Source organism: Nicotiana sylvestris, chromosome 2 (assembly GCF_000393655.2).
Source record: "Nicotiana sylvestris chromosome 2, ASM39365v2, whole genome shotgun sequence".
NCBI classification, from domain to species: domain Eukaryota; kingdom Viridiplantae; phylum Streptophyta; class Magnoliopsida; order Solanales; family Solanaceae; genus Nicotiana; species Nicotiana sylvestris.
The window spans coordinates 7376631-7400024 of NC_091058.1; the positions used below are offsets into that span (position 1 = coordinate 7376631).

The 23394-nt window shown below is 35.6% G+C and overlaps 1 protein-coding gene across 3 annotated transcripts; it reads left to right on the plus strand.

Moving 5' to 3' along the window:
- Positions 1–12926: 12926 nt before the first annotated feature.
- Positions 12927–16332, plus strand: LOC104211788 (uncharacterized). 3 transcript variants are annotated; one of them, XM_009760912.1, is made up of 9 exons: positions 12927–13016; positions 13151–13320; positions 13490–13552; positions 13773–13792; positions 13949–13993; positions 15154–15221; positions 15383–15516; positions 15634–15722; positions 15972–16332. In XM_009760912.1, the coding sequence occupies exons 1-9, from the start codon at positions 12944–12946 to the stop codon at positions 16102–16104; spliced, it is 795 nt and encodes a 264-aa protein (XP_009759214.1). In that variant the 5' UTR covers positions 12927–12943; the 3' UTR covers positions 16105–16332. The 3 variants fall into 3 exon arrangements, with proteins under 3 accessions (XP_009759214.1, XP_070023473.1, XP_009759215.1); XM_070167372.1 differs by having other exon boundaries at positions 15634–15719; positions 15973–16332; XM_009760913.1 differs by having other exon boundaries at positions 15386–15516.
- Positions 16333–23394: the final 7062 nt, after the last annotated feature.

The following is a 23394-nucleotide window of genomic DNA, read 5'->3' on the forward strand; positions in this document are numbered from 1 at the left end:
AGGGACCCAAACTAGTTTGGGTTCCTAAGACTAACCCCTGATTTCTTTTTGCAGGTTCAAGTGAAAAGGGAGTAGCCAAATATGGTACATGGATAGTGGTTGCTCAAAACACATGACTGGGAACGAGGACCAGTTCCTTTCACTTGAGAACCTAAAAGGAGGTAATGTCTCCTTTGGTAATGGAAAGAAAGATGAGATCATTGGGGTTGGAAAAGTAGGTAAGACAGACTCTCATTCCATTGAGAATGTCTACTTGATAGATGACTTGAAATATAGCCTAATCAGTGTGTCACAACTGTGTGACAGAGGAAACCTTGTAGCTTTCACCTCTACCAAATGTTTTGTGATTAACATTACCACTGACAAGATTGTTTTGCAGGGAAAAAGAGTTAACAATATTTACATTGTAGATTTGTCAAATTTTTCAGAAAATGAACTCACTTGCTTAAGTATGTTAGTCAATTATCCCCTCCTGTGGCACAAAAGACTTATCCATGCCAGTCTAAATCAGCTAAATAAATTAGTCTCCAAGGACTTGGTGATAGGGTTACCTAATATCAAGTTCAAGGAAGACAAAGTTTGTGAAGCATGTGCAAGGGGGAAGCAGGTAAGGTCATCCTTCAAATCCAAGAAAATGGTAAGTACGTCCAAGACGTTGCAACTGGTTCATATGGATCTCTGTGGTCCAATGAGAACCATGAGCAGAGGTGGAAAGAAATATGTGATGGTGCTCGTTGATGATTATTCTAGATTTACCTGGGCACTATTTTTGACATCTAAAGATGAGGCATTTGAAATGTTTACTGCTTTTGTTAGAAAAACTCAGAAACAATTAGGAAATCAACTTGCATCCATTAGGTATGATCATGGAACTGAATTTGAAAATGCAAAATTTGCTGAATATTGTGATGAAAATGGTATAGATAACAACTTCTCTGCCCCTAGGACTGCTCAGCAAAATGGAGTAGTTGAAAGAAAGAACAGGACCCTTGAGGATATGGAAAGGACCATGTTTCTCTCTAGTAAATTACCTCACAGCTTCTAGGTAGAGGTTGTAAACACTGCATGTTACATAATCAATAGATTCATGACTAGAACTCTTGTTGAGAAAACTACCTATGAGTTACTTAAAGGGGTAAAACCAAACATATCCCATCTTAGGGCATTTGGTTGCAAGTGCTATGTGCACAATAATGGAAAAAACTCCCTAGGTAAGTTTGATCCCAGAAGTGATGAGGGAGTATTCTTGGGATATTCTTCACATAGCAAACCATATAAAGTGTTCAATAAAAGAACTTTATGTGTAGAAGAAAGTGTGCATGTTGTATTTGATGAAACTAACATTCTTTCTGAGAGACAGGAACATGAAGATGAAACAATTGGACTGGTAAAAGAATTGACTGAAGTAGCATCAAAAGAAGGAACAGGTGATGGAACAGGTTCTTCCACTCAGGGCAACCTGACAGGGGGAACTAATCAGGGAGAAATTGAAACAAACTCTCTACAAGAACCTATCTATGAACCTATTCCTCAGCAACAGAACAAAGGAGAATCATCTAGTAAAAACCAGTTGGTGGTAAAGTCCCACAACTATCAAAGTTCTCATCCCATTGAGAACATCATTACTGATCCAACATCTGGAGTCAAAACTAGATCACAACTAAAGATGTGTGCATTTGATGCTTTTCTATCTCCTATTGAACCTAAAAATGTTGTTGAGGCTTTGCAGGATGCAGATTGGGTTAATGCTATGCACGAGGAACTCAACCAATTTGAAAGAAGTCAAGTCTGGCATCTAGTTCCAAGACCCAAGGACAGATCAGTCATTAGTACAAAATGGGTATTCAGGAACAAACTTGATGAAGATGGAACAGTTACAAGAAATAAGGCAAGGCTGGTGGTTCAGGGCTACAGCCAAGAGGAAGGTATTGACTATGATGAGACCTTTGCTCTAGTTGCAAGACTAGAGGCAATCAGACTCCTCATAGCCTTTGCAGTACAAATGGAATTCACTCTCCATCAGATGGATATCAAAAGTGCCTTCCTTAATGGCTACCTCAAGGAAGAAGTGTTTGTGAAACAACCTCCAGGTTTTGAAAGCAAGGAATGTCCTGATCATGTGTACAAGATGGACAAAGCTCTATATGGGCTCAAGCAGGCCCTAAGAGCTTGGTATGAACGACTATCAAAATTCTTACTGGAGCATGGGTACAAAAGAGGTAAAATTGACAGCACTTTTTTCCTAAGAAAAAAAGGTAAAGACCTCCTTGTTGTGCAAATATATGTTGATGACATAATATTTGGGGCCACTACTGATAGGTTGAGTAAGGACTTTGCAAAACTAATGGGAAGTGAGTTTGAAATAGGTATGATGGGTGAACTAAACTTTTTCTTAGGCTTGCAGATCAAACAAAGCCCAAATGGAACCATGATCCATCAGCAGAAGTATACGAAAGAACTAATCAAAAAGTTTAAAATGGAGGACTCCAAAGAAATAGATACACCTATTGCAACTGCCACTAAATTAGATGTTGATGAACCTGATTCATCAGTTGATCAAAAGTTATATAGGGGTATGATTGGTTCACTCTTGTATCTTACTGCCAGTAAACCTAACATTGTTTTCAATGTAGGGCTTTGTGCTCATTTCCAGGCAAATCCAAAAGAGTCACACTTGACTGCTGTGAAGAGGATATTGAGATATCTGAAAGGCATCACTGATCTGTGTCTTTGGTATCCCAAAGGTAGTAATTTTGATCTAGTAGGATATGCTGATGCTGATTATGCAGGTTTCCTAGTGGACAGAAAGAGCACTTCAGATATGGCACATTTCCTTGGTTCATGTCTTGTGTCATGGGCTACCAAAAAGCAAAATTCAGTAGCCTTATCTACCGCTGAAGCCAAATATGTTGTTGCTGCTTCTTGTTGTGCTCAATTGCTATGGATCAAACAACAGCTGGTAGACTTTGGAATTGAAGTGGGATGCATTCCAATACTTTGTGATAACAGTAGTGCTATAAGTATGACAAAGAACCCTGTTCATCATAAAAGGACCAAGCACATAGATGTTAGACACCACTTCTTAAGAGATAACTATGAGAAAAGGGTTAATATCAATAGAATTCTGTGCCACTGATAAACAAATAGCTGACATCTTCACTAAAGCACTGAGTAGAGAAAACTTTGAAAGGAACAGGTTGGAATTAGGGATGATTAAAATCACCTAAAAGGTCCAGTTCAGAATGCACAATAAAAAAAATTGGTTAGAAGTTCTTAATATTATGTAAATATCTAGACTAATTCTTACTCAGTTTCATACTTTAACCAGTATACTCCTGTAACATGTATTTATATGACTCACTAATCTCTTACAAAGTTTTTCTATTCTGACATTTGAGGCATGATCAAGAGAAGTTTTACTTGAAGAACTAGGTTCATCAGTATATGCTCATGAGAAAGTTCAGGTATGTTTCTATACTTTGCACAATTAGAAAGATAAATTTTCCGATCGTGTGCAAAAGTCCTAATTGCACCAAATTTCCAGAAATTCTATCCGTTGAGCATTGAACCAGTTTCATTATCCTAGGAGTCTAAATAAAATGGGACTTTTTCCTAAAAACCAGCATCGCCCATTAATCACCAAGAGACTGTAATTCTAATGTGATTAGACCTCTAATTGACTACTGAAAAAGCCTGTTGTTACTGTACTTAATCATAACCCCTATTTAAATACACACCACATTCTTTCTTTTTGTTCATAACCGTCATTCACCTCTTCCAAAATTCTGATCATCCCTTTCATCTCCAAAATTCCCAAAATTCCTAGAAATACTCTACTATGACAAACCCTCAAGACAATCCAGGTACTCCACCACCAGTATCCCCTAATACTTCATCATCAATACCTCCTATTGAAACCCCCAAAACCTAGATTTCGTCGCCAGAAAATGCTGGCCAGGAAAACTGTAGCTTCTGGTTCCTTGAGAAAAGCCTTAAACGAAAAACTGAAAGCTAGCCATAGGAAAGAAAGCCCAGAATCTGACTCAAGCTCTGAGCCTGAGATATTTATCTCTGCTAGCGAAGGAGAAGAACATGGGTCTTCTGACACTGACAAAAATCAAGAAACCCCAGGAGAGGTAATTACTTGTTTTACATTTTCTGATGTGGTAGAAAGGGAAGAAAATAGGTTTGTGTTGGTGGGATCTATGAAAAATGTAGAAGGGGCTGGGTTTAGTAGAAAGGGAAAGAAAAAGCAAGGAGAGGTTCTTGCTATCTGTGGTAGCGTGGAAGAGGGTGGCATCAAGTCAGGGGAAAGTGGTTCTGGAGAGGCTGCTGAAGGCCTTGTTCATCTGAGTAAGCAGCAAGATGAACCTGGTTCATCTGTGGAGGAAACCTTGGCCGACATCTTGAAGAAGGTTGGGGCCAGATATGATCCAAAGAAGCACAAGGCTTCTTCCCAAAAGATCCCAATTGCTTCCAAACCAACAAAGAAAAGCAAGGTGTCATCTTCCAAGTCTGTTGTTCCTTCATTACCTAAAGGAAGAGCAACAAGGAGCAGGGTCAAGCAAAGCGAGGTAGAACTACAGAAAGCTTTAGAGGAAAGTAAGAAAAAGAAGAAGGAAAAAGGAAAGGCAAAAGTTATGGAAAGTTCTGAGGCTGTTGAAGAAGAGGAGGAGGAGATGGAACTGATCCATCAAGAGAGAGGTACAACTGTGGATGTTCCCATTGCCAAACCAAAAGGAACCAAGACTCCTGCAAAGAAGTCTTCAAAATCTGTATCTGCTGAACCCTCCTTGGCCAAAAGAACTAGGTCTGCAGTGAAGGGAAAACAGGTAAAAGTTACTGAAGAAGAAGAAGAAGAATGGAGTGGAGAAGAAGAAGATGAGGAGTCTTAAAAGGAACAATATCGATTTGCCATCTTTGGCAGGAGGAAGATTCTGAAGGGGAGGTTGCTGAAAGATCTGGAGGAGCCAGGCATGATCAAATTGGTGGATGCCATAGGTGCACAAGGCTGGAAGGACATGGTTCTTCAATTAGATGGAAGGTTGGCAAGAAAGGAGCTGATCGAGTTCATGGCTAATGCTACTATGAAAAATGGGGTAGTCACCAGTGTGGTTAGGGGAGTGAAGGTGCAGTTTGATGCACCTAAATTGGGCAAGATTCTGGACATACCCTGTGAAGGTTATGATGACTACACTAGGCAGAGGTGGCCTTGTCTAGATGATCTTCCTAGTGCTCTCCAAATCACCATAAACTTTTGTGATACAGATTCTATTGAAGATGTGCCAGAGGAAAGATTTGTTTAGAAGAGTGAGATGAAGCCTGAGCACAAGGTGCTATTTGAATTTGTGAACAAGTGTCTGCTGCTCAGACATGAGAGAAGACATACTGCTAACTACATGGACTTGGTTTTTCTGGAATGCCTTGTGAGGGGAAAGCAGATTAACTGGCCTACCTTCATTGTCAAGCTGCTGGACAGGGTCATAAAATGGTTCCAAGGCACATGCTACTCCTTATGGGTTCATATTGACGACTGTGCTGGATAGGTTGAATGTTCCGTTGAAGAAATGGGAGATGGCTTCCAGCAAGGACCATTTTGGTGTCAAAACCCTGCAGGCTTGTGACTATCTCCTCAGTGTAGCCCCAGTTGAACCTAGTTCATCTCTGAAGACTCCTGTGAATAGCAAGGTTAGGGCCTTGGTTCAAGAGTGCGGGACAAAGGATGCTGAGATTGCTAGGCTCCAGGCTCGTGTTGCTGAACTGGAAAATGAGAGGAATAGCCTAAAAGATGAGCTAGCAAAGGAAAAGGAAAAGGGTGAAGGGATGCTTCAAACAATGCTCAATCTTCTCCAATCCCAACCCTCTAGTTCCTCCAAGCCTTAGGTCCTCCAGCACTGTCCTTAAACCAGTCTAGTAAAACCCCCCAGTGACCCAGATTAGGGATTTTTCTTTGATTCTTTTTTGCTCATGGTTGGATGTTTTTTCTTTCTCTTTGTGGACTGGTTTGTAGAAGCATTTCCTTATCAATGACAATTTGCTTTTCTCTTGCTTTGTGATGATCATGTTCTTAATAGTTAAGTTTTTTTGTCAAGATTGATTATTGTTTCACTAAACCATGCTTTCACTTGCAGTTGCCCCAGTGGTCATGAGTAACTATTACAATCTGGGATTCACATTATATGCAACTTTTCGATGATGCCAAAAGGGGAAAGAAATATTGTTCTTTACTTTATATTATGAAAAAGTGATAATTATAACCTGATTAAATCTGGTCCTTAATGATGAGTTAAATTTCCTAAGTAAAAGTGTTGATAATTTAGCTAAGTTCCACAGGTTCTCTAATCAGTAAAAGCACAGAGTTTGTCATCATCAAAAAGGGGGAATTTGTTTGCCCAAGTTCAATTGAAGTTTTGAAGAATGACAAATGAACTCAGTGATGGACCAGGTCCATCTTATGAGACACAGTGGTTATCAACCTATGCATATGAGATACACGTGAAGAAGATAAGTCTTAGGGATAAAGCAATAATATCTTCTGAATATCTTCTGAACTGATCAAAAAGATTGCATATGGGATAAGGAGAAGAAGTCTCCTTATGAGAAGAGAACTCAATCCGGATCAAGGATAAGGGTTGGAGTTTGTATTGTTCAAGGACTCAAATTCGATGGAGGATCATCATTTGAGTCTCAATCAAACTCTGATTACTAACTCAATAAATAACTGAGTTTGTTCTCTTTTACAGGTATGCACATACGCAGGAGTTAAACTAAATTGAGAGCAAAAGAGCAAGGCAATTTTGCAAGCAATTTATGTGAGATAAAAGTGTGCACTCCTGCAGCTACTTGAACGAGATAGAAGAACCAGTTCCATTGTGTTTATTCTTATTCTAGTTCAATTGTAGTGATGGTTTAAACTTGTACCTTTCCAGCTTTCATAGAAGCAATTATATTGGGTACTTTGAGTATTCAAGTTATAGTTAACTTGAAGGTGTCGCAACAGTTGAGGCTGTGTGCCATACTGGGATTAGAGTTAATCCTTAGGTTTATAAGAGCTTTATAAATGCTGTTTTGGCTCATTGATTTTAGTGGATGTTTGGGAAAATCCTACTGAGTAGTAGGTCATAGTTTTTTCACCTTTTGAGACAAGTGTTTTCCACGTAAAAATCTCTGTGTTCTTTAATTTCTGTACTTTTAATTCCGCAAACAATATTAGGTAGAACACCTAGAAGAACCAGGTTCTTCTAGATCGAAAATTGGGTACCACACAAATCACCCCCCCCTTGTGTGGTATTGTCGTTTGGAACATCAAAAGGCTTGGGCAGAACATATAAGTTATTTCATTTCGCGAGTTTGAGTTATTCCACCATTTTTTACTTCGGCTTGAGATCTTTTGTACGATTTGGAAGAGGGATTTCAAGGGAACTTCGTTAAGGTAAGGATTTTGGGCCTAAAACACATTTCTATGGTAGTATTTCATGAATTAAGACTGAAATTAAGGGAATTAAAGGGCTAAAATGGAGGATTAGGGCTTGAGAATAAGAGGCCTTAAATTGAGGATTTGAGGGGTCATTTGAACTCCGATTTTGGTATTCTTGATATGCAGACTCATGGGGAGATGAGGAATCTATTGATATGAAAATTGCTGAGTTTTGAGAAGCGGGCCCGGGGCTTGGGTTTTGCTAATTTCGGTATTTGTGCCCTTTATTGATTGCTTTCGCTTGGGCTTTGTTCCCTTAGCATATTTTGATGTTCTCGTTCTGATTTTGGATAGATTCGACGCGCGTGGATGCCGATTTGAGGGGCAAAAGCATTGCGAGCTAGAGATTTAGTCGGTTCGAGGTGAGTAATGATTGTAAATGATGCTCTGAGGGTTTGAAACCCCGGATTGCACATCGTAGTGCTATATTGAGGTGAGACACATGCTTGATGACGAGCGTAGGGTCGTGCACTATTGGGGATTGTGACTTGGTCCGTCCCGATTGATGATTTTACCGCGTATTTGACTGAAACTTATTTGCTATCATCGTGGTTTGGGCTGATTGCCATATTTGGGGCTTCGTGACAACTATTTGTACCCTTCGGGGATTTTTATTGCTATTTCCTCACTGTTTTGACTTATTACTTGAACTCAGTCATGTTATTTTCCACTGTTTTACTACTCAGCCATTTTTACTCAGTTTTGAGACTTAAATGATATTTTTAAATGATGTTTTGGGCTAAGAAATTTCTTTTACTATTGCCCAAGGGGCTTGTGATGATTTTCGGACTGAGTAAAGCCGAGGGCCTAGTTGTGAGGATACACTGATATTGATATGAGGCCGAGGGCCTGAGATACATATATATGCCACGAGGTGGCTTGATTGATATGAGGTCAAGGGCCTAGATTTGATGCCACGAGATGACTTGTTATTGCGCTTGGGCCGTAAGGGGCCCCTACCAGAGTCTGTACACCCACAGTGAGCGTGGGTACCTATTGTGATATGAGATATAGCCCGAGAGTCTGATATTGTTCTATGTGATAGCCCGAGGGGCTGGTATTGTTCTATGTGATTGCCCGAGGGGCTGGTACCATTCTATGTGATTGCCCGAGGGGCTGGTACCATTCTATGTGATTTCCCGAGGGGCTGGTATTATTCTGAGATATTTCCCGAGGGGCAGAGTTATTGATATTGAGCCCGAGGGGCGAACCTTTATGTGTTTATCTTTTGTATTTACCGGTCATTTACCTATTAGGCTATGGTATTTGTGCCCGAGGGGTAGATTTCTGTGCCTATCTGCACTAACTATTTTGCATTCATTTACGTAGCTGTTGGAACAAGTCATTTTCAAAGAAGTTTAAATTGAGCTAAGATGTTTTAAGGGATTTTTACAGCTTCACTGCTTTCTTACTGGTTTCTGAACAGCTTCTATACAACATCTTGATATACTTTTTGTGATTTCTTACCATTCAGACTTTAGTTATGATTATTACTCACTGAGTTGGAGTACTCACTTTACTCCCTGCACCTTGAGTGCAGATTCAGGTATTTATACACCCGGTAGCGGGTTTTGGCTGATCGGAGGCAAAGTCATCGGAGTTTAGCAAGGTAGTTGTCGGCGTTCTCAGCACTGCTTCTCTCTCTCTTCATTTCATTAGTCTGTATTTGTACACTTCAGACTTTCAGTTGTATTTATACCCTAGTAGATGCTCGTGACTTGTGACACTCCGGTTAGGGCTGTGTCGGGTTGGATTTTTCCGCATTGTTATTGATATTTCCGCTATTTAGTATTATTAAATCATGTTTAGACTATTTTTGTATTGATTAACTGCTTAAAAAGATGAATTGAGTTAAACTGGCTGGCCTTGTCTTCACGAGAGGCGCCATCACGACCGAGATTAGGGTTAGGGTCATGACACCAGCACAATTATAGTTACAGAAGCCTAACAGAGAAGCTTGCAATTCTGTGTCTGCTAATGTTCCACTATTTGTATTTCATAATAGACTAGGTCATGCTCCTTTAGATGTACTCAGCAAAATAGAGCCCTTGAAACAATCCAATTTAGATAAAAACCATCACTGCATTGTATGTCCACTTGCAAAACAGTCAAAACTCTCCTTTTCTATCATCACTACTAGTTCAAATAAACCTTTCCAACTAGTACATGGTGATGTTTGAGGTCCTTATAGAGTACCTACACATGATGATAAGAGATATTTTCTAGCACTAGTGGATGATTTATCCAGGTATACTTGGATATTGTTGTTGAATAATAAAACTGAAACTTTTGTTATTGTGAAATAGTTTCTGGCTTTAGTAAAGAATATGTTATATTCTAATGTTCAGACTTTGAGAACAAATAGAGGCTGTGAATTCTTTAATTCTCAATTTAATGAGACGATTAAGGAAAATGGCATTGTACACCAGAGCCCATGTGTCTATACACCTTAGCAGAATGGTGTAGTTGAGAGAAAGCATAGGTCAATTTTAAATGTAGCTAGGTCTCTGAGGTTTCAAGGTGTTGTACCTGTGAAGTTTTGGGGATAATGTGTTTCTACAACTGTCTATCTACTCAATAGGTTACTCTCTGCTATATTGCAGAACAAATCATCCTTTGAAATGTTACACTCACATCCTCCTAACCTTGGCCATTTGAGAACCTTTGGTTGTCTTGCCTATGCATCAAATCCAAGTGTTACTGATAAAATATCACCAAGAACCATTCTTGCTGCCTTAATGGGGTATTCTTCCACTCAAAAAGGTTATAAACTCTATGACCTACATGCTAGAGCTTTTTTTGTTAGTAGAAATATAGTCTTCAGAGAAGACTTATTTCCCTTTAAACACTTTAAACCCTCTACACTACCTTTGTTTCCAGTGTTAGAACCTTCACCTGATCAACCAAAACTTTTTCCAAACACAACACCTGATAACATATCAATTACTCCACCTACTCAAGAAGAATTAGACAGAGAAATTCCTCCACCTCCAATTCCTTCCATTGTTGTGTATCACTCTATATGTCCAACTGCACCTGATAATATGGTAATGATGACTCTGTCATCAGTTTATTACATGTTCCTGAGCAACAACAAATTGAAGCATTTAGAAAATCCTCTAGAACTGTTAAACAACCTTTGTGGATATATGATTTTATCATTACCAAAAAATCCAATTGTACTTATCCTTTATCATCCTATGTCTATTATAAACACTTGACTCTCTCTTATAAGGTTGCCTTAAACTCCTACTCCTCTATTGTGGATCCTTCTAGTTACAAGGAAGTAGCTGCAGATCCAAAGTGGACTGAAGCCATGAAATTAGAGATTACAACACTTGAAGAAAACAAAACTTGGAGCATTGTGGACCTGCTTAAGGGAAAAACTCCTATTGGATGCAAATGGGTGTTCAAGGTTAAATATAAATCATCAGGAGAAGTGGAGAGGTACAAGGCACGATAGGTAGCAAAGGGTTATAGTCAACAAGCAGGGTTAGACTACAAAGAAACATTTTCACCAGTAGCTAAAATGGTTACTGTTAGATCAATAATGGTTGTGACAGCTTCTAGACATTGGTTCATTTATCAAATGGATGTTCACAATGCCTTCTTATAAGGAGATCTATTAGAAGAGGTTTACATGACTATTCCAAATGGGTTTGCAAGACAGGGGAGACCAAACAAGTCTGCAAACTACACAAATTACTGTATGGTCTGAAACAAGCACCAAGACAGTGGAATCTCAAGTTGACTGAAGCTCTACAGTAGTTGGGTTTTCTCAAAGACACTTTGACTACTCACTATTCACACAGAAGCTAGGAAGTGCCATAGTTGTGATCCTAATCTATGTTGATGTCTTGATCATCACAGGAAGCAATAGTGATCTATTAATCAAAACCAGGGAAGACCTTTAGAAGAAGTTCAAGATGAAAAACTTGGGGGAACTAAAATTCTTCTTAGGTAGTGAATTTGCCAGGTCAAAAAGAGGAATACATATGTGTCAAAGGAAGCATTCCTTGGAGTTGATCTCTGAAATTGGAGCAAAGACAACTGGTATTTTGAAGTGCAATTAAAAGCTTACTTCAATGGAGTATGACCGAACATTTAACAAAGGTGCGGGTCATTAAGATCCTATACTAAATGATGCTAGAGAATAACACAGGCTTGTAGGCAGACTTTTGTACTTGACTATGACTAGACCAGATATCTCATTTAGAATACATGTGTTGAGCCAGTATATGCATCCCCAAAACAATCACACATGGAAGCTACTCTAAGGATTATTAGATATCTGAAAGCATCACCAGGTCTAGGACTCCTAATGCCATCAGAAAAGACCAAGCATCTGCACGCCTTCTGTGACTCTGACTGGGGCTCTTGCCTGCAGACCAGGAGATCTGTTACAGGCTATCTTGTGAAATTTGGAGAAGCCTTAGTGTAATGAAAGTCAAAGAAACAGGAATCTGTAGCTAGAAGTCCAGCTGTAGCTGAATTTAGAAGCATGGCATCCTGTGTGGCTGAAGTTGCATGGCTGATAGGTCTGTTTAAGGAACTTGGAAATGAACTGCACCAACCTGTTGATCTGTTTTGTGACAGCAAAGCTGCCATCTATATAGCAGCAAATCCTTTCATGAATGAACCAAACACATAGACATAGACTGTCACTTAGTGAGAAAAAAACTGAGCCAAGGAGTAATCATAACTTATCCTCTCTGAACAAAGGATCAGCTAGCAGATTTGCTGATTAAGAGCATTGGGAAAACATATCATGAAGTTCTATTGAATCAACTTGGAGTTGAAAATATAATTCAAAGCATTAGCTTGAGGAAAAGTGTTGAGAGCATAACAAGCTGACGTGTAATAGTTAGTTGGTTAGCTAATGAGTCAGTTATTTATCTTAGGAGTTAGCTTAGTCGGTTAAAAAGTTATAGTTAGCTTGTCTATGTATATATATATGAGGTACACCACTCACTGTAGCATGAAGAGGAAATGAAAATCTCATAGATTTCTCTCCAAGTTTTCTTCAGCTCCTCTTCTCTCTGTTACCCTGTCGATTTCATTCTCGCTCATTGAATTAATTTGACAAAATTTTGACGATGAAAATTCTAGTGATTGTTAAATTTCTGGTGCTTTAAAATTCTTGCGGATGCTTCAAAATATTGGCGAGCTTGTATTAAAATTGTGACGCAGAGCTATTTTCTCAAAAAAAATTCTTAATGAAATTAAAGTATAAATAGTGATTTTAAAAAGGTCTATCACAAAATATGAGGACTGGCAGTTTGCGACTGAAAATGGACATGGGCTGGTAATTTTTGGGCTTGCGTGAATTAATAATGGGCTAATAGCCCAAGTAACACGCGAGCCCCATTCACGAGATCAACGCGGTCCACTACTCCACTATAAAGAACATAAAGGGAATACAGAATAGTTCAAAATTTCGAAACAGCTACTCTAGAAAAAGAAGAGATGGCGGGAAACGATTCTCAGAAGCAATTCCTCACTCTAATCCGCGACTTCGCATCTGAAAAATCTCAAGGAGGTTCGTTTTCCTTCTTCATTTCCTCCTTCGAAACTCGTATGAAATTTTTCACTTGATGATTCAACGTATTTGTTAACTGGAAACTGATACAAACTAAAATTGATTTTTGAGCTATAATACTTCAAAATTTTCAGAGCGAAGAATAATAAATTTGAAGAAACGAAGTCAAGAGCTTCAATCGGAGCTTGAAACTGCAAACACTGAGGTTGAAGAGGCAAAACATCTGAAGGAGACTGCTGACCAAGAGCTCAAAGGCTACGAAGTTGAATTGGCCAGGAATGAATCTGCTATTCAAACCCTAGAGGTTGTCAATCTCATTCGTATTTTTATATACGGTTACGTTTTTTGGTCTACGTTTTAAGCTTATCGAAACATATTTAATTAGTTACTGAAAAAAAAATTAGTTGAAATTTTAAAACCTGAACAATACTTTTTGCGATTTTCTAAGAGATCCTTTTACAATTACATTATAGGAAAGGATCGTTTCTATTCAAGATGAACTATCAGCCTACGGATCTGATGTAGAGGCTCTTAAGGTAAAAGTTGACTTGAGGTTATGTTCTCCTTTAAGGCGCACTTAATGCTCCCTTGGCTTGTATTGATTGTTGATGTCTGTACTTGTTTATATTAGATTTGTATTTGTACTTATTTATATTTGTAAATTTGAACATTATTTTTTGTATTGGCTTGCTAATAATGACCCTGTTTCTTCTTATAAACTCGTTGGTCAATTGATGATATCTGAACTGTGAAAAGAACAAAGAAGCAGAAACTCGGTAACTACATGCTTCCTTCAGTTTACGTTTCAACTCTTTTTGTTCTATTACAATCACTTTTACTAAGTAGAAAATGCATCTTTAACTCAATTTAGCATTGTGAAAAGAATCTCATCGAAATTCTCTTTCTTGTTGTATCTATCGTTGCTTATGCAGAGACGACTTCATTGAGAAAATGTTGGATCTCAATGCACAGATAAGGTACAGTTTGTTGAATTAATTAATGGGTAGTGCTCTCTTCTATTGTGCGTCCTTAATAAGCAGTAATCTTTAACTATTGAAATGACTGCATGAACTTAGGTTAGTTTGGTAGCTAATTTGATTTTTTTTTTTCACAAAAAATGTCAATAAGGTTTAAAGCTCCAGGACTGTAGATTTTTTTCATACATACAATAGCTAAGTACGGACGGAGAAATAAAATAGTCTCTTGTCAATCCATGCTGATGTTAATTAGAAGAGCTAACTTAGTCATTGTTCTTCTTATATCTAATTTGCATTTACACATACCTGGCCCAAGTAATACTTACTTGGCATTGCTTGGCTTCTGCTCTTATTATAGGAGATCTAATTTGCATTTATACATACCATGGCCTAAGTAATACCGCATGGCATTGCTCTAACGGCTGCTTCAGTTTGTAATACTTGAAGAATGGAGATCATCTATCTATATTGTTGTTTAGTCATGCTTATAAACTTTCATGTCATGATTACTAGCAAAAAGTAATTATGCTTGGGGAGTGATCATAGCTGTTAAATGAGAAAGAGAAGCACTTGATTTTCTGCTTTAAAATCTACTTTTACAATGATTATGTGGTTTTTGTTTTGCTTTTCAAAATAATTTGGTGATATTGTATGGTAACAGAAACAAAGACTTTTTGATTAAGTTGCCAGTCATCTAGCCCATATTGTATCTCAATTATTTAAGTTCTGATATCAGAATTATGTCAATTGTATAAATTGGGTGTGATCAAGCAGTCTTATCGCTGATTTATTACATATTCCCTCCTGTCACACTCATGCACATTAGTTGTTCTACTGGCACAGTCTAGACAAGGAGAGTCCAATGCAGAGTAAATATTCTCCACTGTTGTGGTAGTATTTATTATTTAAAACCATGTTTCTTTAATTTGGCAGATAAAACTGTTATCTAGTTGCCAGTCTTGCGAGGCACTTATATCTCAAATGTAGTAATCAAAGTGACTCGTTAACTCGACCACAGAAGATATTGTGGCCAGAGATAAATCTACCTGTTTTTGTTCTAACTTGAGGCTTATTCATTGGGATTTTGTGACTACACTATATTGAAATCTAGCTGATCTGCTGTTAAATGGCTTAACTTTTTTCTACTGAACTGGATGCAGGAAATTCCATGAGACAAGAGCCTCTATATTCCAAAATGATAATTGCAGCGAGTCAGCATCAAAGCCTGGTGTGTTATCGCACATAGATAAGCGCTCTTCTTTTTGCGATGTGTTGGGGTGTTTCTTGTATTATATGGATGTTCAAATTTAAAGACTTCCAAAGTTCTATTGTTGCTTCAATACAACAGCTTCTTCAAGTTGATAAAGAATTGTTTTACACCTCCACAAGCAGGTCCAGCAAAAGCCAAAGCAGAAGATGCTGAAGCTGTCAAAAGAGACCTCCAGAATAAGTTGGCTCAGATAGTTTTCCAGATCACTAAGGAAGAAGAGGAATACCAAGTTGAACAGAATATTCATACTCAGGCAAGTAATTATGTTTTTGTTAGGCTTGTCTGTTGTCATTTCCTTTCTTCTATTGCTATATGTCTGGTTATTAGTATTTGGAGAACTAAGTACATCGATCTGTGTGGTGTTTTTCAGCTTCAAGAGGAGTTGAATATTTTGGAAAGGAAAGCATCGCTGATAGAGGGAATCACAAAAGAAAATATGGAAATGCAGGAGTTAGCCAGATATCCTTAAATCGTTATTGTTTGGAGTCCTGCTACTTATAGCTAATTGTTTACTATGTTCAACTCATTGGTGAAAAGAGAAATTAGTCGACAGTGGATCTCGAAATTTTATGAGACGTTCCACTTTTTCTGCAAAAATTATCTTATTCTATTCCTGAAAAACTCTTTCACGCCTCAAAATGATACTTATGGAATTAGCACTCATGCTTTACATTCGTCAGCAATTATTGTATCCTTGACTAGAAGCAAGCAGACTTCTGAATTGGAAAACAGATGTGCTTCCCTTGGTGATGAGCTACAAAAGAGGTCGGTATGTCCCAGTTGCCATAGGGACAACACAGAGGCATTAAGTGAAATTGTTCAAGCAGGCGATGAAAATTAGCTTCTTGTAAGTAGTCCCGGACATTACGCTGATGATAGTCAAACGCAGGACATTGAGGTGCTTACATATCTGCTCTTATGTCTTCCACTGGATTTACTTTTGGCTAAGCTTTGCTCTACTATAGATATGGCTAGTTTGCATAATTGACACTCCTAGTTTTTCTACTTCCTCTATACTTCCAAAGAACAAGTGTAATGAAAGCTGTAAAATGAAAACATACTTTTACCACTGGGACATACCGCCCGTCGCCCATGGTCCCCACCTCCTATTGTTGGTGTTACCCGCGCGGGGGGGGGGGGATGCTTGAAAGTGAATCCACCAGAAAATGCTTTTTTTTGAAGGATTGGAACGATTGAGTTGTAACTTGTAAGAATATGAATTTTTTAGTTCAGCTGAATGGGAAGTCATCAATTGGATTTTCCTGTTTGCACACATGTTGATCCTTATATATCCCTCACAATCAGTGATAAGACTGGAGATCTAGCATCTCTATTACCCTTGCACTGTACCTGGCTACCTGCCAACATGTGCTCAACTTTAGAACTTTGTAATATCAGCTTTGTAAATTGACATTCAAAAGAGCCAAGAGACTACAGTGAACAGTGAGTCAGATACTTTACATCTTTACTAGGAATTGGGGAGGGGACTGAAGGAGGAAATGAGACCAGACTTGAACGGGCACACTTTTGATCTTCAATATGTATAGAGAATAAAACAGTGGCGGGCCGATATTCAGAGAACTTGCTTTCACTGCGGAAATAAGGAAAGCCTCTAAAAGGGTTTCTTCATTCTTATGGCTCGAATCTGAAATCTTTTACTAAAGATAGATGAACCATATCCATCCGACCACACCTCTTGGTAGTAAGGAATCCATTTTTGATCCCATTCTCGGAGGCTTCCCAAAATATATCCTACTAGGAGTACTTCATTAATGCAACTATTTCTTTTTGTTAAATAGTACTCCCTCTATTCTATTTTAAGGGCAACATTTTCTTTTTAATTACTTCCTCCGTTCACTTTTACTTGTTCACTATATTAAAAATATATTTTTACTTTTACTTGTCCACTATACTAAATCAAGATAAAGATAAATTTTTTTCCTGTTTTACCCTTATCATTAAGTACTCATTTCCCAAGACTTTTGGAAATGCTATCATTATTATGGGTAAAATTGTAAAATACATATTTTATTTATTGTTTCTTAAGGGGCGTAAGAAGTTCAAAGTGGACAATTAAAAGTGAACGGAGGGAGTAGTTGATAGTTTTCTTAAATTGAAAAAACTTTCAACTTTACTCAAAATGATATCTTTTTATAGCCATACAAATATTATGGAAATGTTTAAAAAACACAAGATGTAAAAGTCTTACGCTGACACAAATATTATGATATGTTTAAGATCATAAGTTTTAAAAAATATAATATTTTCTACAATTCGTGCTCAATCAAACTAAATAAATGGAGTGGTAATCAGAGGTAGAGCCAGAATTTCAATTTTATGAGTTTTGGATGCTAAAGTAATGATTTCTATTAGATTCTAAATTTAATAATGTACATATATTTAATGAATTTTTCAACAAAAGTTATTGGTTCGGTCAAATCCGTAACTCGACTTTTACCTCTGCCCCTGGTAGTAACTTTTAAATTAAATAACCATGTGAAATATGTTGACTTCGCCTTGTTTCGTGAAGCGCACGTCAATAAGAATGCTTTCACGGCAATGCCCTTTTACTTTTTTTCTTCTTCTTGGGATTTTTACATAAATGACCGATCATATTCATTATTAACTTTTTTTAGCCATATACATAAATTATACATTGATTGTATATAATTATACACATATATACATAAATTATGCATATATTATACATCCACCAACCAGGGGCGGCCAGACCCTAAAGCAAGTGATTAGGCCCCAAAAATTTAAGGGCCCCAAAATTACTATTTCTCTGTGTATAACAGTATATTATTTATATAATTATTTCTTATTGTTGATAAATGTATTTTTTTATTGACATAATAATTTTTAATAACTCAATTTCTTCCACTAATTAATAAAACCAAAATAGTTTTCTGTCACTCTTAATTTATGTTTCTACTGAATTATATTTCACTATTCATTAGTTAGTCACATAATTATATCTAATAATCTAACTTATCACTTATTTTCCTTACATAAATTATACTATCTCCTTCTCAATTTATATGAAAGTGTTTGACTGGACATGGAATTTATGAAATAAAGGAAGAGTTTTGAAACTTGTAATCTAAAATAAATCATAAAAATTTGTAGGCTAGAAATCATGTCATTAAGGGTAAAAAGAAAAATCTAAAGTTGAATTGTTACCAAATATAGAAAGGGGGCTGACTAAAAAAAAGGAGTCACATAAGTTGGGACGAAGGAAGTATGTTTTCTGGGTTCTTCCATTTCAGTTGTGATGCAATCAACATTAAATTCATTCATCTTTTTGTACTTTATAAAACCAAGTTCTTATTTTTTTCATTTCACATCCTCGCTTGTCTAATTTTTCAAAAAACGATGCTCATTAAATTATTATACATATATATATCAGGCCTCTTATTAAGGCTTTGCTTTAGGCCTCAGATATTGTTGAGTCGCCCCTGCCACCAACTATGTTTAGTTTAAATGGTTAGATAAACGGCTATTTGGGTTAATTCTTTCTTCCTCTTTTCCTTCCAAATTATATTGGAGTATTATTCCTCAATTTTCACGCTGTAGCTACTCGTGTATGATTGTACTGCCTCTACCCTAATATTTTTCCTGGTTAATGCCACTTGCAGGCAGTAGCTTTCAACCTTTAATATGCAAAAACATTTCGGTCCATAGAGAAATTACACTCTCCTTGTGACAAAACCAATGACAAAACAGAGACATTGATAAATAGTCACATTTTGAGTCGGCTATTAGAATTTAATTATATTTTAAATTATAATAACAAAGTAGCTATCATCGTCACTAAGTCTTTATCATTCATTCATTTATAATATTTATTATCATTGCCATTCGCAAAAAGCATTTTTATTTTTATTTTATGATCAAACAAGAGAATGTTCCTAATTCTGTAGAATATTTTGTTTCTAAGTTAAAGCAATAGTTATTTAACCAGTCTTGCCGCATTTTATGATTAACATTTTATTCAAATATATAATTTTAGCAAATATAATTAGGCATTTTAAATAATCTAAATTACCAAAGTAATATTAATGTTATCCTAAAATATTTAATTAATTGGGATTTTTACGTTGTAGGGCACTAATTAAGAATTTATTTCATAAACAACATTACTTTTGGTTTATTTAAAAATAGCAGATTTAATAACAATTGTATTACAAGAAGCTTACGTGTAGTAGTTATTAGGTTTAGAAACCAATAACTACCGACCCTCATATTAAGGGGATCACTTTTAATTCTTGTCAATTTATTCCCTTCTCTTTATGATTACTCTATCACTTTAAAATTTAGATTTATTAACACAAATAAATCTACAATTTTTTTAAATAAATTGCACAAATAAATACAAATGATATACATTATGTCATTATCATATATAAATAAATATTACTATTCCGTAAAGATATAATGGAATTTAGGAATTATTCCATTATTGTACCACTAGTCCTAATTAAATATTGCAATAAACCGGAATTATCGTTATATATATTTTCGATTATACATGGTTTATACTTGATATAATATCTGATGTAATATGGTTTATGTCGTGTATAATTATGTACTGTAATTTATACATGATTTATACATTGTATATTATATATAGTCTATATTCCAAATTTAATAATTTCATTTTTTGTAATATGAGCAATAAGTATAATGTATATTGTATGGCATATAATAAGTACAATTCCAACTGGTATATGGATCAATATCCAAATCAATTTTCTGAGCGGAAAAATAGGAAGCGAATGTTTGGTATTTTAATTTGCGAAAATTTCGTCCTCAAGCTCACTGTTCTATTTGGAGTCTCTTGTGATTTGTTTTGTACTAAAAGTAATTTTGTAAAAGCAGTTGTAGGGAATATAAAATAAAAGATTTTTACATTCCTATATCATACAGGAAACCGTATTACCCTCAATATTTAAGGTTTGATATAATTACATTTAGTATATCAAATTACTAATTCTATATCATAGTGTATTTTAAGGGTACAATTAATGCATTATAAACAGTATTTCCTTTGATAGTTACTTCAAGAGAGAAACAAAGTAGCATGCAACAAAGATATTGAGATATTAGTTAAATTAATGAAAGAGAAAATAGCGGTAAAAGAAAAACTTGATCAGATTTGTAAGAAAAGAAAAAGAAGAGCTGGCCACTTGCATAGAACTTGAACGTCAAATCAGTTTTCATACCAATTACCATACACTAGCTTGACTATGTTCCAAGGCCAACTTTGTTTGCAGTCTAATATACAGAGAATAGATTGAGATAGAATCCTTCAATCATCATTCATCACGCTTCTAAAATAAATGGAGTAGCTAGCACTTTTGGATTATCGAGAGTGAGTTACTAGATTTTAAGCTTCCTTTGAACTTAGGAATAAACTCACCTGAAAATTAAGAACTAAGAACCAAAGTACATTTCACTGTAAAAATATAGCACTGTATTTTAGACATAATTGTGTTTTTTGCAGAAGATTTTGTAGAAGTTTTAGTCGTTTAGGATTTGTGAAAACAAAAAACAATGCATCTACAATCAGAATACAAATAATCTATAATTCATCTACAAACTGGGTATATTGCATTTTAATATTCCAATTCTCATTCGATTGTAGTTTAATTGGGATTTTCGACATAATTCCGTTTTTTGCAGAAGATTTGAAGAAGTTTTAGTCGTTTTTGATTTGTGAAAACAGAAAACAAAGCATCTACAATTAGAATACAAATAATCTATAATTTATCTACAAAATATCTACAAACTATGTACATTGAATTTTTATATCTCAATTCTCATTCAATTGTAGCATAATTGAGATTTTTGATATAATTGCATTTTTTCAAAAGATTTGTAAAAGTTTTAGCTGTTTTTTATTTGTAAAAACAAAAAATAAAGCATCTACAATCAGAATACAAATAATTTACAATTTATCTACAATTTCTACAATATGTCTTCTTCTTCGAGTTTCAATCTTAAATTCGCAAAACCAAGTCTAATCTTCACCAAAACCCCTCAAAATTGAGATATAAACTCCAAACCATATTCCCGATTATTTTCAACAACACCCAATCTAAACAAATAATGATTTTTGAAAACCCAAATTTGAATTCAAAGCTTTCAAATTTTTTAATGGCTGTCAATGGTGGAATTGTTGCTCTCTTTTCATTTGCTTTGTATTACTGAAATTTGTGATTGAGAAATAGAGAGAGATGTAGAGAGAATGTCGACGAACTGAGCTTTTGCAGAATTGAGTTTGATTCGAATTTGTTGACGATTTTGTCTTCTTCTTTTTTATTTGTGGCTTAAGGAAAAATATCGAAGAACAGATGCAGAAAAGAGTCTATGTAATTTGATTTTAAATTGAAGATATAGAATTTGCGTTTCAAATTTGATTTGAAGGTCGCTAAATCAATTAGAATATTTTGTTCCTGATTTGTAGCGCGCCTAATTAGGAAAGAATCGACTCCTAATAATTAGTATTTAATGAATTGTATAATAATTATAGAAAAACTGCGAACATGGCAGGTAAATATGAAACTATGCACATTTTTGATAATAAGGTTTCATATATGGTATAAGAAGGAAAACGTCTCTATAAATAAGTCTTTAAAGGTTGTATAAATTCCTCATTTGTTTATCCTTAGTTGCCAAGAAACATCAGGAAAAGGCCTAAAGCAAAGACTAAAGTCCGTTTTTCTCTTATATATACTATAGTAGGAACTTATTAATTTATTTTCTCTAGGTTTTGTAGTTTTCAAGAAGTATCTAGATTTTTCTTACAAATTGTATACGTTCCCCCCTTAAAAAGCTCTCATCCTGTTATTAATACCTTGAATTAAGAGATTCAATTATGTCCTTTCCTTTTTTCACATTTATCCCCATTTGATGCATCCTAATTTTTTCAGTACGTCGATCTCATCTTCTCTCTCTCTCTTCGATAGTTGCAAGTCTTCAACAAGAAGTTGGTAATTTTACTTCAGTTGTTGAATGGTTTTGGTTGGAACCTTCAAATACTACTATATATTTTATGCTTCTATTATCCTTATAATGTTAGAAAAGTTATCCCTAATCTAACAAATCCAATAACACATATATGCTTTCCATAATAGCAACAAAAAAAAGTAAAAATATATTTGCAATAAGAAATCTATACACACGAAATATAATGTCATGTGATGGCAAAAAAATTCAGTTGCTAAAAGTTTCTTCAACAATATTCAAAAATCGTTAAACTCTAGCAAACTATTACTAATAGGATAATGGCTCATACACAATTCAAATGTGAAATTGGTCACAAACTTACAATTGCTCATCACCGTATACAATTATCATACATCTGTGATATAATTTCTGCAACACTTATGATACAAATACAATTATGATACAATCGTGATACAATTCTAATCTTCATCTTCTTCAAGTTTCAATCATAACTCTAAACTTAAATTCTGATACAATATTGTATTATAATTCTATTCGTATTGTATCCGGTATTATTATATGTATTAATGTATCAGATATAAGTTAAATTCAATTTTGATACAATTGTGATACAATTATGAAACAATTCTGATACAATTATCATACAATCTTGATACAATTCAGAAACTTCTTCTCCGAGTTTCAATATGAAATTTTACCTAAAAACAACTCTAAACTTAACCAATCTCTCTCAAAATTGAGGTATAAACTCCAATTTATATTCTTAATGATTTGCTAGAATACCCAATCCAAACAATTCACAAATTCATAAAACCCAATTGTTGAATTCAAAGTTGCGAAGCTTTTTAATGATTGTAATGGAGATCTCTTTGCTACTGCATTTTTAGAAATAATGTCGATGAATTTGTGTGAAGTGGATGAGATTTGGGTTAATTTGTATGAAAGAGAGAAATATTTCAACTTTTGAAAAATGGAGTGAAAACATGATTTTAGGAGCTTTGTATAACTGATATACATGAGAGTGAGAGGGGGCTGACGTTAGGGGTGAGCATAAAATCCGAAAAACCGAATTCCGAACCAAATCGAATTAATTTGGTATTTCGGTTTCGGTTTTTTCGGTACAAAAATTTCGGTATTTCGGTAATTCGGTTCGGTA

Excerpts from the sequence above, each read along its gene's own strand:
- LOC104211788 (XM_009760912.1), top strand. The coding sequence starts at position 12,944 with ATGGCGGGAAACGATTCTCAGAAGCAATTCCTCACTCTAATCCGCGAC. Across the intron at positions 13,321-13,489 it reads CTGCTATTCAAACCCTAGAG|GAAAGGATCGTTTCTATTCA; the intron begins GTTGTCAATCTC and ends ATTACATTATAG. Across the intron at positions 15,222-15,382 it reads CGAGTCAGCATCAAAGCCTG|CAGGTCCAGCAAAAGCCAAA; the intron begins GTGTGTTATCGC and ends CACCTCCACAAG.